The sequence below is a fragment of the Carya illinoinensis genome, chromosome 9 (genome assembly GCF_018687715.1).
Source record: "Carya illinoinensis cultivar Pawnee chromosome 9, C.illinoinensisPawnee_v1, whole genome shotgun sequence".
Classification (NCBI taxonomy): domain Eukaryota; kingdom Viridiplantae; phylum Streptophyta; class Magnoliopsida; order Fagales; family Juglandaceae; genus Carya; species Carya illinoinensis.
The window spans coordinates 718,187-736,622 of record NC_056760.1 but is presented as its reverse complement, the minus strand read 5'-3'; the positions used below and the strand labels follow the sequence as shown (position 1 = coordinate 736,622).

The 18,436-nt window shown below is 39.8% G+C and overlaps 2 protein-coding genes across 3 annotated transcripts; both read left to right on the top strand.

The window, feature by feature from the left end:
- Positions 1-384: 384 nt before the first annotated feature.
- LOC122276024 (peptidyl-prolyl cis-trans isomerase FKBP16-4, chloroplastic-like) lies at positions 385-12,981 on the top strand. 2 transcript variants are annotated; one of them, XR_006228744.1, is made up of 11 exons: positions 385-648; positions 758-904; positions 1,260-1,315; positions 1,454-1,509; positions 1,986-2,043; positions 4,442-4,516; positions 11,290-11,379; positions 12,143-12,220; positions 12,353-12,395; positions 12,536-12,576; positions 12,678-12,981. XR_006228744.1 is itself a non-coding variant. In XM_043085436.1 (10 exons), exons 1-10 carry the CDS (start codon positions 570-572, stop codon positions 12,703-12,705), a joined length of 708 nt encoding a protein of 235 aa, XP_042941370.1. In that variant the 5' UTR covers positions 396-569; the 3' UTR covers positions 12,706-12,981. The 2 variants fall into 2 exon arrangements, 1 of the variants encoding a protein (XP_042941370.1); XM_043085436.1 differs by lacking the exon at positions 12,353-12,395 and having other exon boundaries at positions 396-648.
- Positions 12,982-13,077: 96 nt separating this feature from the next.
- LOC122275373 (wall-associated receptor kinase-like 20) lies at positions 13,078-15,974 on the top strand. The gene has a single exon (XM_043084399.1). It carries the CDS (start codon positions 13,926-13,928, stop codon positions 15,849-15,851), a length of 1,926 nt encoding a protein of 641 aa, XP_042940333.1. The 5' UTR covers positions 13,078-13,925; the 3' UTR covers positions 15,852-15,974.
- Positions 15,975-18,436: the final 2,462 nt, after the last annotated feature.

Sequence of the window (18,436 nt, the reverse complement as noted above, 5' to 3'; positions counted from 1 at the left end):
TATTATTATTATTTTAAAATTTAAAAATGTTGAATTGAGATGAGATCAAATGCTTTCGGAATCCAAATGGGGTTAAATAAATTTAATTTCTCCAATTTGAACTTAATATTTTCATATAAAAGACAAAAAAAAAAAAAAATTCACATATAATCCAAAGAGAATTATCAAATGAAGAGTAATTGGTTATTGAAAGTCTTGAAGGTGAGTAATTGGTTATTCTCAAAGGTGAGAAATGAAGACAGTATTGCCTTATAACTTATAAGGAGGAAACTAAAAAGGTGCCCGCACTTGTCGCCTTAACACATTTATATTCAGTAACGACATCAGTATGGGCGTCGCAATATGTAATACGGAGAGTGAGAGGTGTTCAGTGTTCACGAATATTAAGAGAGAGAGAGAAAAAGGTATCTCGATCTCATGGAGTTTCGAAGAGGCAAGACGACACTGGTTCCCTCGTGTGGACGAAATCCATCGTGTTATCCGCTCTCTCCCCCTCTCAAACAAAGCCAGACCGTTTGGTTTCACACTTTCTCTTCTCTAATGGTCTCCCGAACCCTTAGCTAATCCGAATGGCACTCTCTCTCTTCCCTTGCCATCACCACTCTCTGGCTCTCATCCGTAGCCCTCTCAACTACTTTCCCATTTTAGGTTCTCTCTCTCTCTCTCTCTCTCTCTCTCTCGTACACACGCACACATACCATTTGCATTGCATGTGGGCTTTGTACGGTATAAGCTAACATTGGTTGGACTTCCACAGAGACAGGGAAGAGACCCTCGAACAGGAACTCAACTGGGTTTCCATGTCGCTGCTCATGCTCTTCCTCCAATGGTGGTGCAGAACCAGCCACGCAATCTTTACAGCATGACGGAAGAAGGGCACTGCTTGGCGCTCTTCTCACAACTGGTTAGTTATTGGCTTGTATGGCTTACTGCTCTACCAAGTAAAAGTTTAACACCCCTCAAAAAAAAGTCTTGACTGAATTTTTGTAGTTTAAACCCCCGAAAAAAGTCTTGAGTCTTGACAAGGAATTTTTGTATTTGATCATTTGCGTCTTTGTAAATCTGTCTTTGCATATAAAGGTGTGCCGACAGATTACATAAGCTTTTGCAACATTAACAGTTTAATTGAAAATTTGGGTCATATGGCTCCCTTTGGTCATTTTGTTTCCTGATAGTCTTGACACCATTATTTGTTATACATTTTTCCTTTTGATGAATTCCCAATTTCTATGTTCATTTGGCTGATTAAACTGAGTCAGTTGCGGGAGTCTATGCCTGTGATGTAGCTGAGGCTGTTAGCACGAGTAGAAGAGCTGTACGTTTCTTTTTCTTTTTTCCCTATTTTTTCATAATTTATTCTTAGTTACAAGTTGTTACTAATGGATAGAAGAAAACAAATAAATTCTGCGTCCTTACCGAAAAATCATGCAGTGCTTTTTTTGTTTTGCTGCAGCTTAGAGGAGCAAAAGTACCTGAAAGTGAATTTAAAACTCTTCCCAGTGGTCTGAAGTCAGTAATTCACACCACTTACTTATAATTGCCTTCTTCCTATATGCATATTTTTTTCTATCGGTAATAAAGAATAATCTTATTGATGAGAAAAGTATATATATTTGTTGTTTTTGCTTTCTTATACTTTTTCTTTCTATACTTTCATGTATGCTATCTTAAATATGTTACGTGCATTTTCCCATGAAATGGCATGCTACATGTAGATGATTGTACCAAGAGGGAATTGTCTGTGCATGATACACTCGTCCGAAATTTTCTTCTTTGGATCATCGATTTCCACTTTCAGGCATGACTTTGTGTGAGATTTCTTTTCTTGATTTTTTTTTCTTATATATTAAAATATAACAGGTTTAATTTGTAGCTCATAACTCCCAAGCTTAGGATGGTTTGGTTGGTTATCTTCATTCCTAGAAGTTGCATTGCAGTTTTCGGATGCAAATATAAACTGAAATTATTTTGGTAATATCTTTCAGGTACTATGATTTGAAGGTTGGGGGTGGAGTTCAGGCTGTGAAGGGATCTCGGGTTGCAGTACGGTTGTGCCTGCTTAAATTTTAGTATTTTACATATACGTATAATGCTTCTTCCTAGAGCATACTGAGACTTCCCCATATCATATGTTAAAAATGACCAATTGAAGCTGTGATGCATGTGCACGATACCCATAAGAATATTTTTTTTTGATAAGTAATAAGAAGATTTTATTCATACGAATGAAATAGGCATAGTTTGTGTACACAGGAAGTATACAAAAGAGCACCTAAATACATTCTAGATTAAGGAAAGAAAGTCATGGACATTGTTTCCATCAAGTACAATGGCTGAAAACCAAAGCATCAAAGTGCGCATAAAAAAATTCTGAAACTCCACCATTGTGCGTTCCCTATCCTCAAAGCATCTCTCATTCCTCTCCGACCATGTACACCACATGATACATAACGGGATCATCTTCCACATTGCCGCAACTTGGGTACAGCCTTGAAGCTCCTTCCAACAAGCCAATAAATCCACCACCCGCGGAGGCATTACCCAAGCAATATCCGTTCTTCTAAAAATCGCATTCCATAACCCCTTGTGACCTCACAATGCAATAATAAGTGATCTACAGATTCTCCATGTTTTTTGCACAAATAGCACCAATCCATCACTATGATTCCCCTCTTCCTTAGATTGTCTGTTGTCAAAATCTTCCCAAGAGCGGCCGTCCATACAAAGAAAGCTACCTTAGTAGGCACCCATGATCTCCAAATCCTCTTCCATGGGAATGAGACATGGTCTTGGGTTGACAATATCTTGTAGTATGTCCTGACTGTACATTTTTTACTACCATTAGCCCTTCATTGCAACCTATCCTCTTGAGCCGTAGTATATCCCATAGAATAGAGCAACATGAAGAAATCAGACACAACCTACAATTCCCAACCATGAATATCTCTATTAAAAAGAATATTCCACTTATAGGATGCATGGGAGAATACCTGCATATTTGCGACAGAGGCCTCTCTGTTAGCTTCAATATTGTAGAGTGCTAGAAATGCCCTGTATAAAGCGCACTCTCCACACCAAACATCATGCCAAAACCTGATTCTGGAACCATCGCCCACCATGAAGCGTATGTGGCTTTCAAAGCCCTGCCAACCCCTCCTAATGAATTTCCATAAGCCCACACCATGTCTCCCTCTTACTACATTGGAGCACCAACCTCCCCACACACTCCCATGTCTAGAATCAATAATCTCATTCCATAGTGTGTTTCCCTCTATGTGGTACCTCCATAACCATTTACTCAATAAAACTTTATTAAACGTCCTCAAATTGCATATCCCCAAGCCTCCATTCGGAATAGGAGAACAAACCTTATCCCCCCCCCCCAAAATAAGAATTTTATAGCTGTTCCATTAATAACTCATACAATTTGTCTCTAATAGATGTTGCTTCATGCTTGTTAATAATTACTGACTTTGAGATTATATGGTCCTGTTTCTTAGACTTATAGTATATATTAATAATCCTGGTTTTACAGATGTGGAATGTAAACATCTTGAAATTACTGTTAATTTATTTTTATAAAGACTCAAGTATTACCTATAAAAAAAAAAAAATTATTTTTATAAAGAACATTCGATGGGAGAACTTAGGGATTTTTTCTTTAGTACTTTATGTTTTGGGGCTAAAGCTCTTGTATTGAATGGAGATCATCTTCATGATTTGCTTTTAGCCCATTCTAGTTCCTAGCTTGTATTTAGGCGATTTCTCTTATATACTTTCTATGTAATTGGGCTATGCCTATTTACTAGTCAATAAAATTTTACTTATAAAAAGAAAAATATATATTTTTATATACCATGTTAATATAGAAAGCTTTCAATATTGGACGTTTTGAATGATTTGATCAGGTTTCCTTTTTCAGCCACATAACTGATCAAGATGTTGTATCTTGTATATTCAAGCGAATTTTCACCTCAATAATGTTGATTCTTGAGAGCGTTAACCGAAAAAGAAAAACAAAGAAATTTTGGACTTTTGGTTTCCATCTGAATGTCAACAATGTAAGTAGGTCTGTGGGAAGGAATTGGAGATATTTTCCATTTTCCTTCAGAATTTCGAGAGCTTCGTATATGATATATCTAATATAAATGGGCTAATTTCATCACTTTTGTGAAGCTGTCAAAGTACAACTGCCTACTGGCAATTAAAGCAAACTACATATGGATTTTGGGTATCAAGAAAAGCCAGAAACTTGCAATATTCAAAGTTGCACATCTTTTTGAAGTGTTGAGTATTTAGGTTGCACTCATATTTTGTAAGATATGCCCTTATTACACACATTCACATGTATCTGAATTATAACCATGTATAGTGTTTTGGATACATATCTGTTAACTTGTGAAAGTACATCATAATTTATTTATGTTTATTCATGTTTTAGGTTCACTACGTTGCGAAATGGAAAGGCATCACTTTTATGACTAGTAGACAAGGACTGGGTGTTGGAGGAGGAACGGTAAGATAATAACGGTGCCACTTTCCACAAAATTACTATGTACTCTGTTGTTATAAATTGCTTCTGAAGTATATAGAAAGAATCAACTATGAATGCACATGCATTGGCATCCCAATAACCTGGATTAACAGTTCCAACCACTTTTGGACAGAAATGGCAGCCAAAATGATGTCTCATTATCCAAGTAATTGCTTTAGGTAAAGTGGTTTTTTCTCAGGAGACTTATCTAGTCCCTCTCTTCTGTAATGCATACAATTAAGCTGGGAAAGAAACACTTCATATTATCTTCCTTTAGTATTCTATACTGCATGACCGACACATACACTCATAAGGACGGAAAACACATACACTCATAAGGACGGAAAACCTATAAATTTTTTTTTTTTGATAAGTAAAAAGATATATATTAAAACATAAAGAGGGCAAGACCCGAGTACACAGGGGGTATACAAAGAGCCTAGCTACAGTCTAAGAGCTGCGAAGGACAGCGTGAAGTTCAGTAAAGATAGTGCCATTCAGTACAATAGATGATGCCATAATACTAGAGTGTGGTAGAAAAAATCCCTAAACCCTTCTGGTAAACGCTCCTTATCCTCAAAGCAACGACTATTCCTTTTGTTCCAGGTGCATCACATTAAACAAAGTGTTACCATTTTTCAAATGTCTACAATCTGCCCCTTTCCCCGAACACCTCTCCAACATGCCAACAAATCAATCACCTTTCTTGGCATTACCCATGCCAAACCTAGTCTTGTGAAAATGTCATTCCATAAGACCGCAACTAATTCGCAATGTAGGAGTAGATGATCCGCTGTCTTGCTATTGCTATTGTCTTGCTATTGCTATTGTGTTAGGTAGAGGGCACGTTTTCTCAGTTTATCGATAGTCAGAATACTCCCATGGGATGCTAGCCAACCGAAGAAGGCAACTTTTAGAGGAGCCTTAGTCCTCCAAATGCACTTCCAAGGGAATGCAGTGGAGGGGTATGCCGATAGTACCTTGTAGTGGGAACGTACTGAGAATCGCTTGTTCCCTGTTGGCAACCAGAGCAGATGATCTTCTCCATCAGCTTGTGGATTTGACACTTGTAGCGCGTTGTAAAAATCAGCAATGTCTCACAACTCCCAATCTTGTGCCGCTTGAGTGAATCTTATTGACCAATGGATGGAATTAGAGGAGCTGTCCATATTGTCGGCAACTGTGGCCTCCTTATTGAATGCAATCCTGAAAAGAGAAGGAAAAGTGATCTTCAAGGCTACCTCGCCGCACCAATTGTCGTGCCAGAAGCTAACTTGATTGCCTTGTCCCACCGCCATCCTGCAATTAGTGAGAAAAGCTTCCCAACCATTGCGTATGAATTTCCACAAACCCACTCCATGAGCCCCTCTTGCTACATTGGAACGCCAACCTTCCTGTAGGCTCCCGTATTTGCCATCGATTATTTCCCTCCAAAGAGCATCTCTTTCCTTGTGATATCTCCATAACCATTTACCCAATAGAGCCTTATTGAAGGTTCTCAAGTTGCGGAGCCCCAAACCTCCATTAGCCATAGGTGTGCATACCTTATCCCATTTGATCAAATGGAATTTTTTTACATCCTCCGAGCTACCCCATAAGAAATCGCAAAAGGTCTTCTCCAATCTATTTGCCACGCCTGCAGGTAAGGGGAATAGGGAGAGAAAATATGTGGAAAGGTTAGAAAGCGTGCTCTTAATAAGAGTGACTCTGCCTCTTTGGATAGATAGAGTCGCTTCCAACCCGCAAGTTTGCGTTCAATTTTCTCTACCACCGCATCCCACATAGTTTTGGATTTGTGAGGGGCCCCTAGAGGGAGACCAAGATACTTCATAGGCAGGGATGACACCTTACAGCCTAGAAAACCAGCCAATTCGCTTAGATTATCCACCGCACCAACTTGTACCATTTCAGATTTTGCAAGATTGACCTTGAGTCCCGAGACGGCTTCAAAGCATAGCAAAAGAGCCCTTAGGGAGCGAATCTAATTAGGGTCCGGCTCGCAAAAAATTGAAGTGTCGTCAGCAAAGAGAAGATGGGAAACTGAGAGATTACCACAGATAGAATCGCCCACTGAGAAGCCCGAGATGACACCACCCTCCACCATTCCATTCAACATTCTACTTAAGACATCCATTACTAAAATGAAGAGAAGAGGGGATAGAGGGTCCCCTTGCCGCAGACCCCAGGAGCTATTGAAAAAACTTTCAGGGGTACCATTCACCAAGATAGAGAATCTGACTGTAGTGATACAATTTTTTATCCGTTTGCACCACCTTTCCCCAAAGCCGTACCTGCCAAGAATGTAGAATAAGAAGTCCCAATTTACATGATCAAAGGCTTTTTCCGTGTCTAGCTTGCATAAGATACCTAGATTGCCAGTTTTAACCCTGCTATCCAAGCATTCGTTAGCAATAAGGACGGAGTCAAGAATTTGCCTCCCTTTCACAAAGGCTTTTTGGGACTTCGAAATAATCTTCCCCATAACTACACTCATCCGCCGGGCTAACACTTTGGAAATGATTTTATAGATCCCACCCACCAAGCTGATGGGGCGAAAGTCCTGCACCTCGACCGACCTTGCCCTTTTTGGAATAAGGGCAATGAAAGAGGCATTGAGACTTTTCTCAAATTTCAAGAAAGAGTGAAATTCGAGGAATACCTTCATAATATCCTCTTTGACGATGTCCCAACTTGCTTGAAAGAATGCCATCGTGAAACCGTCGGGACTTGGGGCCTTGTCTTTATCCATCCCTTTTAGAACAGTGCGCATCTCCTCCTCTTCGAATGGCCTTTCCAACCACGCTGTGCTTGGTGCATTGATAGAGTCAAAAGTGAGTCCATCTACCTTAGGTCGCCAGGGGTGTTGCTCTTTAAGAAGCTGTTCATAAAAGTGGACGATGTGTTCTTTGATGGCTATCCTGTTAGAGATAGTCCTCCCTTCGGTGTGTAGGACTTCGATGACATTGGTTCGTTGGTGAGAGTTGGCTACACGATGGAAGAATTTAGTGCACTTGTCCTCTTCTTGCAACCAAAGGGCCCGTGATTTTTGTCTCCATGATATTTCTTCCATAAGCGTGATTTTTTCCAATTCAGCTACTACCACCGTCTTCCTTTCCTTCTCGTCCGTCGTGAGAGCCTCCGTCACTTCTTTGTCCTCAAGTCTCTGTAGTTCCTGAAAAAAGTTTTCTCTTTGATCATTAAGATTCCCAGTCCTCAGATCATTTTTCAAGGTTCTAAGTTTCCCAGCTAAGACAAAACTGGGGGAGCCCGAAATCTTATAGGAGGACCACCAAGATCTAATTTTGTCCATAAATCCCTTAGTCTTCAGCCATATATTCTCGAATTTGAAGGATCTCTGCCCCTCACGAAGACCCCCACAGTCCAGCAAGAGTGGAAAATGATCTGAGCAAAGCCTAGGGAGACGTTTTTGACAAAGGGTGGGAAAGTGTGTCTCCCAGTGGGGGGAGACAACAAATCTGTCCAAGCGAGACCATGCCCTCCCGTTTGACCAAGTGTAGTCGCCCCCCGCTAGAGGAAGGTCTATCAAATCTAGCTCAAAGAGTAAAGTTGTGAAGTCGGCCATAGCTGACCCCTGAGTAGAGACCCCCGACCGTTCACTCGAGAACCGGGTGGTATTGAAATCACATCCAATGCACCAAGGACCCTCCCACCAGATGCACAAACCAGCAATCTCATCCCATAAAAACTTCCTGCTAATGTCATTGTTAGGATCATACACGCCTGCAAAACCCCATTCAAACCCGTCCTCCAGTGACATAAAAGAGCATGCAACCACGAACTCGCCAATGTATTCATCCACCAAAACAACTACTCTCTTGTCCCACATCACTATAATACCCCCTGATGCACCCTTGGAAGGTAAGCTAGTCCATCCCACATAAGCGCAATTCCGTAAGCTTCTAATAATTGGCCTGTCCACAAACTTCAATTTTGTTTCCTGTAAACAAACGATGTCGGCCTTCCAATCTCGGATTAAATTCTTCACTCTAAGGCATTGTTCAGGTTATTTAAACCCCGAACATTTCATGAGATAATTTTGGGCTTCATGGATCCCCTAGGTTCACCCTGTCGACAATCTTCTCCCTACTAGTGCTTCCTTCCTGAGGGCCATGATTTACGGAGCATGAGAGTCTCTTTAAATTCCCTTTCTCTTTTGGTGGCGGAATGGTTAATGTGTGATTGCTTCGTTGCACTAGCTGTGAAAAGAGCTGTCAGTTGATCCTCGAAGCCGACGCAAGAGATCCCTGCGCAATGTCGAATATCTTCTATCTTCTTCAGCACCCAATCAGTCTGTGGGTCAGACCACAGTAGTGCTGGGGGTAGAGAACAAATGGGACTAAGGTCGTCCCCTTTGTTTCCCATTACTGTGATAGGCGCAAACCACTGGAAGAGGGTAGGCTTCATCCAGTGCGTGCAGGTGGCTTCCCAGGGACACCGATGGGCCGCTCGGCCCTGTCTGTGATGGCCTCGCTCCTTCGGAGGCCTGGGAAACGACGGTGGCGTTGATTCCTTCTCCAGGCGTTTCTATCGAAAACCTTAGAGACGCCGTCGTGCCCAAAATCTTCTTGTTGTTGTTGCCGGAAAGTTCGAGAGGGGCCATCAGCGTTGTCTGTGCTATCGGCGAGGTTGTTGGTGAGGCTGCCGGCTGGGCTTGGTTGGTTGCGCTTGAGGGGGAGTTGTCGGGTCGAGTTTTAGAGTAACCGGGTCGAGGTTTAGGGCTGCCGGGTTGATGGGCGGAGGTGTAAGATGGTTCGGGCTGCCAGGTTGCAGGCCCAATCCGAGGGGATGGCCCAGTCTGAGAGTGAGAAGGCAAAGGCCCGTTGGGCTGATGGTCCTTTGAGGCTTCAAGGCTACCTGGTTGATGGGCAAAGATGTAAGATGGTTCGGGCTGTCGGGTTGTAGGCCCAATCCGAGTGGATGGCCCAGCCTGAGAGTGAGGAGGCAAAGGCCCGTTGGGCTGATAGTCCTTTGAGGCTTCAAGACCTCTGAGGCTGAAAGCCTCCGTTGGGCTGAGAGGGCTGAAAGTTCTCTGAGGCTTCAAAGGCCCGTTGGGCCCAATGCATACCAAAGGCCCTTTTGGCCCAGAGCTTGATGGGGGCTTAAAAAAGAAATCTTTCTCTGCCCTTGCAAAGATGTGCCTTCCCATTTTGGGAAGTAAATCACAAGGATTTTCTGAGGCATTCGGTAAAGCAGAGGACGTAATCACACTGGTCTCCCTGCCCAGTCTCATCACCACCCAGACCCATATCTACTTTTTTCATCAAAAAAGTGACTTCTTGGAGGACACCCGAAAGTTTTACCTTAACATCCTAGAAAATCCCTTCAACTTCACCTAACTTTGTACCCTTGTTAGAAAGCTCCTCCTTGTCCACTGGGCAGTGACCAAAATTTTCTTCCATGGACGCCATTGCAGAGCTACCTTCTGCCACAGCACCGGACACAATGGTGGCGTAGGAGACTGACTTCCCACCTCGTCGTGGCTCACCCACTGAGTGCACCACCACACTTTCAGCTACTTTCCTAAGGTTGTAGGCGAAATCCTCCCAGCCACAACTCTTGGCACCTTTAGGGATGATTAGAGAACCTCTTCTCTTGCCATTTGTGAACTCCTCCAAATAAAGATAACAGCCCCCAGTATTTCTAAGGAGATGGAGAGTGAGGACCCCATTTCCAGTCCTCATCTTTTTGAAGAAATTTTCATGCCACCTAGTCTTGGTGGCTTCCACCACCATTTTGACCACCCATGAAGCCACCAGTCCATTTATGAGGAGGGAAGTAGCCATACGTCTGCTCTTCTCAATAATACGATAACAGTTGACATTCATCTTTGAGAAAATGAAAGTTTTTGACTCCACAGAAAATTGCCTGCTGCCATCCATCACAGTTGAGGGTAACGGAAGGGGAAGGGAGGAAGTAAAAGACCGCGGGGGGTGGGGGGTGGGAATAGAGTGGGGGAGAAAAGGTAACAGGGGGAGAGGGGATCAACTCCGGCGAGAAGCGCCTAAGTGAAGGCTGGAAACATGCATGCAGGGACGAGGGTGGGAATGTGTACGGAGAGAAAAGTCCTTAAGAGAGCGGCGCAAATTTGAAACCTATGGCAGAAAACCTATAAATGTTTTCTATATGTAACCAACACGTACACTCATAACCAGTCCTCTATTTTGTTGAGCTTATATATAGTGGAAAATCTTCTAGATGTTATTTCAGACCAGAAAGTGAGCCTTCAATCACCTATTCATAAGCATCTATATGAAAAACTCTAGTAATTCAGTGGAAGTGCTAAGAAACTTGAATTTTCTACTTGTATGGTGCTGCCACTGTTGGTTAACTCTTCCCACTTAATCTTTTCTCAATAAAGTGAGTGAAAACCCTTTCACCTGTCCTTCAGATCTTTCTGATCGCAACAAGCAACCATACTACTAGGTATCCATGGTTTGACACTTTTCCTTTTGATTACAGTTAACTCTTTTTAACATGCATGGGAAAAGGTTGTGTATGCAACTATGCAATCTGCACCCACCCAGATCTTCTACACTGCGATCTTGAAGTTTTAGATGTCTTTTGTCTGCCTGCGTGTGCACTTGTCTCACAAGCTTATTACATATTCACATGTTTCTAAGTGGTTTCCAACACAAGTTCAAAGTTATAAATTCCACGTCTTCCCTGTTTCAGTCTTCTTAACCATGAATAAATTTTGCTTCTTGTTTAATGTTGATCTACTTGAATTGCTGCAGCCATATGGATTTGATGTAGGCCAATCTGAGAGGGGAACGGTGCTTAAAGGACTGGATCTAGGTGTACAGGGCATGCGGGTTGGAGGCCAGGTGAGATCAGTTTCTGGCCTGAAATTTCCTTACTATATCTCTGAACTTTTGTAGCATATATTTTAACTATTCAGAAGTATGTATGTCCTTGCTAGCGGTTGGTTTTGAGCCTCAAGTAGGTCCACTATTCTGAAATGATTTACTATAAAGAGGGTATAAACTTATATAGTCTGAAGATCTCTCTCTCTCTCTCTCTCTTTTTTTTTTTTTTTTAATACAACGATTTTGTATTAGTAAGAGTTGTAGGTTGAGATCACTATCCCTCCCACTAGGTGGCATTTACCGGTCTTAGAGATTTGTGGGTGGAAGCTTCATGCCTGCATTTCATTAAATTTGAGCTTACTTTAATAATTGCAATGAGGGCAATACATTTGATTGGTTGAGGATAGCGTTCAACTAGCTGGGTCTCAGTCTACAGGATAGACCTCAACAGAAAACTGAAGAGGAATGGCAGCTAGTGATTGAGTTCTGTAGTTCCTGATATAAAATTATTGACTCTACAGATATAGTAATATGGAGAAGACAAAATTGTTTCAAGCACCAACAAAACCAGAAGCGCCCCAACAAGATCTACTCGACATGAATTAGGAGTTAATGAAACCTTTCACAGGAATCCTTTCCCAAAATTATCAACTAATATTATCAACTAATTAGAATGTTTCGTTATTATACTATGATATTTTATTCGCCAAATACACCATTATTGTATACTCTTTCATATGTATTGGCTATATCAAGTGTTTGATCATTTATTTGTATGCAGCGATTACTAATTGTTCCTCCTGAGCTAGCTTATGGAAGCAAAGGAGTCCAGGAAATCCCACCCAATGCAACAATAGAGGTAACTTGTTTTGATCTCTTTCCCAATATTATTAATGTGAAGATTGGGAGCAAAGTTAAGTGTTGTCTTGAACTCGCGTGATGTAGTACCATATTTTGAATACATATGTGATACACGCATCATCTTTGACAGAACCTTTGACTTGCTTTCTACTGTGGTTGGATCATCACACCATGTATACCTTGGAATTAATTCCAATCTATCACCAAAGCTTTTATTTCTCAATTGATTTTAGTCCTTTCAACTTATTTTTGTTCCTTTATGGCCTCATTTCTATTTAAATCTTTACTGTTTCATATCTTCATTGGATTGCAGTTGGATGTTGAACTACTGGCCATTAAACAAAGCCCATTTGGGTAAGTAATGGGTTACGAAAAGCATAAATCCTGGCCTTCAGGTCTTCTATATACACTGCAATTCCCTGATGGTTGATTTCACTTATTACCTTCTTATGCAGGTCTCCTGTTAAAATTGTTGAGGGTTAATGCAATGAGTAACGATACCCACACAAAATGTCCTGCTGCTGCAGTCATGTTGGTTTGTTGTGGATGACTGAAAAGAAGGATCCCTCCTCGTATGGCGGTTTCTGTAAATTGTGAACCTGCAATTACATGTGTTTCGGGACAAGAAAAAATGTCAACTAAAATTAATGTTTGTGAATGTTGTTTTAGGTCGTGTCTAAGACTACTAAAAGTACGTGTCTTTAGATCTCAGAATTCATCCCAAGTCCCGTTATTTTCTGATAATTTCTTTTCTTTTAATTTATTTGTAAGTACAGATATAAAAACTCTTCCTCGTGGAATACATAATAAAATAGCAAGGGGGGGGGGGGGGGGGGGGGGGGGGGGGAGAATATAGAAAGAAATTGGTCAGAAAGCTTTCGATTAAATCCAACAAAAAAAAAATAAAAAATGGACTCTTAAAAACGAATCTAAATTTGCTTGTGCTCTCATTGTTTTCCAAGTAGGTAGATGCTTTCGTTTGTTTCCCTACAGAGGATGGCAAAAGATCTAGAAGATGCGAAAAAATACGACTACTGTAAGGTAACTGTTAGGCGAATGACGATCAATATATGTATTATTTCCAATAATACTATACACAACAATATCATCTTATTTTCATCCTATTATGAAAGATATGATATATTTATTATTATTAGATGATAAAATAGTAATAGATATGTCACATCTTATATAATGAGATGGTAGTGTGGTATATAGAATTTTCTGCTCACAAAGAATCTTAGCTTGTGGTCTTTTTGTGAATATCTTCCGCTATGTCTAGTGTATGGTCCACAATACATGATAGTTTATTAAGGGGCAGAACATTGAGATTTTGGAAGTAGAAGTTTGAGGGCCATTATGCTGTGGAATTCCTCCTTTCAATTTTTTAGTCAAAACAGTTCGTCCATTTTCATTATTTGTTGCTCAACTACGTGAAAGATGAGGCAAATCTGGTAAACCCCAAGTTAGCACTGAGGCCTTCTCTGTTAAAAGCTTTCCAAGACTGCTATAGATAATCGTGCGTCCTTCTGGACACCATTCAAGAGGAATCCACCACTCCTATAAACGCCAAAAATTAAGTTTCATGGTTTTTTGACAAAGATTCTTGCACCCACTTTATTCCTTTGCCATAGCCTTATATGTACCCCCAGCTTCCTTCCTGTCACGTACGATAATCGTTTTCATCTCCTAGCACATGCAAAATGAGCACTAAACCAAGCACAATACCCGGCTTCTTTTGTAGCAATATCCTCCTGGTTTTTCTTCTTAGTCTTCAATGTTCTTCTCAGAAGTCCTGTCCCAATTGTGGCTCCATTGAAATCCCATATCCTCTAAGCACAAACCCCAATTGTGGTGACCCGGATTACTCTCTCCGTTGTGATCCCCACTCTCAGAAACTCTATTTTGTTGCCCTTAACGGAAGTTCTTATGCTGTAGTCGGCATCATTGCTGCATCTCAACGCATGGTGGTGCAACCATCAGCGTGGCTGCCTGACAGATGTGTCACTCAAGACATGCTGGTGAGTGAGGGCATCTGGTTGAACCAATCTCTCCCTTTTAACATAACTTCATCCAACACCATCTTCCTCTTCAACTGCTCCCCCCGTCTTTTGGTATCTCCTCTCAATTGCACTACTTCTAGCCTTTGTCACCGTTTCTTGGAGAGTTCGGGGCAAGTTGACAAAAATCGAGCGCTTCAATGTGCAAGTGGTCTTGACCCTTGTTGCACGTTTATTGCGGGTGGGATGCCCTCAGCATACAAGATAAGGCTTCACAGTTCAGGTTGTAGAGCTTTCAGAAGCATCCTTCATCTGGATCCTGAGAAGCCTGCAAGCCAATGGGAAGAGGGGTTGGAAATTCAATGGGCTCCCCCACCGGAACCAGTTTGTAAATCACAGCTTGATTGCTCCGGGGCTTCCAAGTGTTCAGCTGCTGGTTTAAATGACCAACTCCGGTGCCTTTGCAATAAGGGATACCTCTGGGACCATGGTCTTGGAACTTGCTTGAGAACGAAGAAGAATGTTAAGGCTGGCCTCAGCTTAAAGGTCTCCATAGGGATAATCTCATTTTTCTCTCTAGCACTAGTCATGACCGCTGTCACGGTAAGAAGATCTTGCAGACGTCTCTCGAACCAGGCAAAAATGGCCAAGGCTAGAGAGAATATGTTGAAATCGAGCAATGGTGGGAAATCTGCCAGAATGTTTCACTTAAAAGAGATGAAGAAAGCAACAAAAAATTTCTCCAAAGACAGAGTTTTAGGTAGTGGTGGTTTCGGGGAAGTCTACCAAGGTGAGCTTCAAGATGGGACAGTTGTGGCCGTTAAGTCAGCTAGAGTGGGCAACATCAAAAGCACGGAACAAGTTCTGAATGAAGTTGGGATACTTTCTCAAGTCAATCACAAGAACCTTGTCAGACTCATGGGTTGTTGCGTGGAAGGGGAGCAGCCCTTAATGATCTACGAGTTCATATCAAATGGAACCCTCCATGACCATCTACATGGTAAGTTTTCCACTCTCCTTGACTGGAAAACGAGGCTAAGAATTGCTTTACAAACTGGTGAAGCATTGGCTTATTTACATACTGCGGCATACACTCCCATCTACCATCGCGATGTCAAGTCCACAAACATTCTATTAGATGACGACTTCAATGCAAAAGTTGCAGATTTCGGGCTCTCCAGATTGGCTGACCCAGGGCTGAGCCATGTATCAACCTGTGCTCAGGGAACATTGGGGTACCTGGACCCTGAGTACTATCGCAACTACCAGTTAACTGATAAAAGTGATGTTTACAGTTATGGGGTCGTGTTGCTTGAGCTTCTGACCTCCCAGAAGGCCATCGACTTCTCGCGTGATCAAGATGATGTGAACTTAGCCACTTACGTGGGCCAAAGGGCCAACACTGGAGCAAGCATGGAAGTTGTGGATCAGCGGCTTCTTGGCAAGGAGCCCACGGACGATACACTGACAAGCATAAAGCTCTTCTTAGAACTTGCACTTTCCTGTCTCAGAGAGAAGAAGGGAGATAGGCCTGGAATGAAGGATGTTGTTCAAGAACTACAGTGCATAATCCAAATTGTTGATCAGGAACAGGCAATTACTAAGGATGTTAATGTCGACGGTACATGAATGTGTCGTTTAGGATTTTTTTTTTTTTTTTTAGATTTTAATTTTATTTGGAGTATTTGACTGTCAAGTATGTTTATTATGTGGATGCATATAATCTATGAATATTCATGTTGCAAAGTTAAAGGTGGTGGAGGCCGATTAAAGTGATTCCAAGGATGGATTTGAATGACAGGAACTAGACATAAAGGAAAGATTGGGATCGGATGCCTACTTTCCACAGAAAGTATGAAATATTCCACAAGACATAGACTTGCAGTTATGGTGTTATTGGAATCAAATAGGGCGTGCCATGATTGTTTCTCTGGGGAAAAAGCAAACCAACTTTTCAAAATGGAGAAAGCAATTACAGATATGTTTTGAATTTGAAAATCAGAACCGTCAAAAAATGGAATGCATTGCTTGCTTTAAAGTTATTGGTTTTTCATTTAGTAGTAGTAATGGGTGCTTTATGTGAATCATGATGCAAATCAAAATCAATTAAGTTGTATAATATTTATTATTGCACCATATTCTCGCCCCTCCACAAACTTCAGTGGAGTGAGTTTGTAAAGCAAAAATATAAAAATATAAAATGAAATTACTAGTTGGCTTCATAATAAGTACAGATTACAATCAAGCAATTATTTGACTTGGGGTAACCTTCAAGATCAAAGTTCCAAAACCATGCATGCTCAGACATGCATGTAAGATGTTCGAGTATGTGATTGACATTTATCTTTTGAGTAATGCTACATGCAGTTATGAAATGTGTAAGTACCGTGTAGTCGCTTTGAAAAAGAATGAGATCCATTATTAAAAAATTAATTTTCTTTCTATGTGGGCCTTCTATTTATTCACTTTTTTTAAGTGATTATATTTACAACTGGAAGTATCATTTCTTTTATCTTTTATATCCCACAATTACCCCAATTCAAATTTAAAACTTAAATTATTTTTCCTTTTTTCTTTCAAAGAATATATAATACACTTTTTATCCCTCTCATCTTATTATGTTGATGTAGATTTAGTAATTTTTAAATTTTAAGATGAGATAATTCTAATGGTTGGTAGACTACCCCACGTTAACACATGAATTTATATATATATATATATATATATATATTATTGGAACGGGAGTATGAAGAAGTTATAAAGTGAAAAGCCAAGTGAAAGTGGGAAAAGAATCACACTACTGCCATGGTAGATCTAATGGAAGAGGAAAACGGGTGGTGCCGATTGAATGGCATATCCCAAAAAATGAGAGTGTAATGCAAATTACAAACAGAGTAATGAATCATGATACACTTGCAACTCTTTTTTACAATTTTACTACAGTCATGCGTTAAATTAAGGGTATTTATAAGTTATTTTTACAAAAAAAAAAAAAAATAGTCCTAATTTAACACATGGTTGTTTAAAAATTGTAAAAGAGACTTGTAATTGTATCATTTTCCATACAAATGTAAGGAAATTTAGGATGTAATTCTTTGTCAGTGGACAGTGGAGGGAGTTATGAGGCAGGCGAATAATGGAAATTAGTGACTTTAAACAATGCAATTAGTCAAAAGAAATGGGGATTACTTGTGGTGGTGTTTATCGCAATCATCGTGGTTTTTATGCTCCAAAGTGTACTCAGTGTAGGAGTTGGCAATTATGGGCATCGTAGAACGAACAAGCTGCAAATCTTTAATGCACTGCATTATGCTTCCAAAGGTAGAACTTGAACCCATCTCTTGATCCTATAGATTAATCTGCATTTCCATAATATAAACTTAGCGAGAGAATTAAGTCGTAGCCATCTATCTTATGCAAAGCTCATAGACCATGCCACCATGGTCGAATTGTGCCGAGTAATGCTATACACCACACTCTCATCCTACTTTTATTTTATAAAGTAAGATGTAACATATTCATCATCATTTAATGATAAAGAAGCATGTAATAAATGATAATTCAATGGTGATAAATATGCCGAGTAATGTTATACACCACACTCTCATCCTACTTTCATCTTGTTAAGAGCATCCACATTGGCTTGGCCAAATGAGGTGCTTGGCCAAATTTTACATGATTTGGCTCAAAAATCATTCACATTGGATTGGGCAAATCTAAAATAATTTAGACTTTTGCTGTAGTAGTTGGCTAAAGATAGAAGACCACTATTCATTCATCAAACATTAAAATATTAATTTCTCATTCCAAACAAATAAATTAAATTAATTAGAATATAATTAACATTTAACATTTAGAATATAATTATTATTAACAATATTTTTTAATATTAATTGAATATAATATAATTATTATTAACATTTAACAATACTTTTTTTAATATTAATTTAATTAGAATATAATTACTATTAGCATTTAATAATACTTTTTTGTAATATTAATATTAATTTAATTAGAATATAATTATTATTAACATTTAATAATACTTTTTTAAATATTAATTTAATTATAATATAATTACTATTAACATTTAATAATACTTTTTTAATATTAATTTAATTAGAATATAATTACTATTAACATTTAATAATACTTTTTGTAATATTAATTTAATATAATATAATTATTATTAACATTTAATTGATAGAATTACA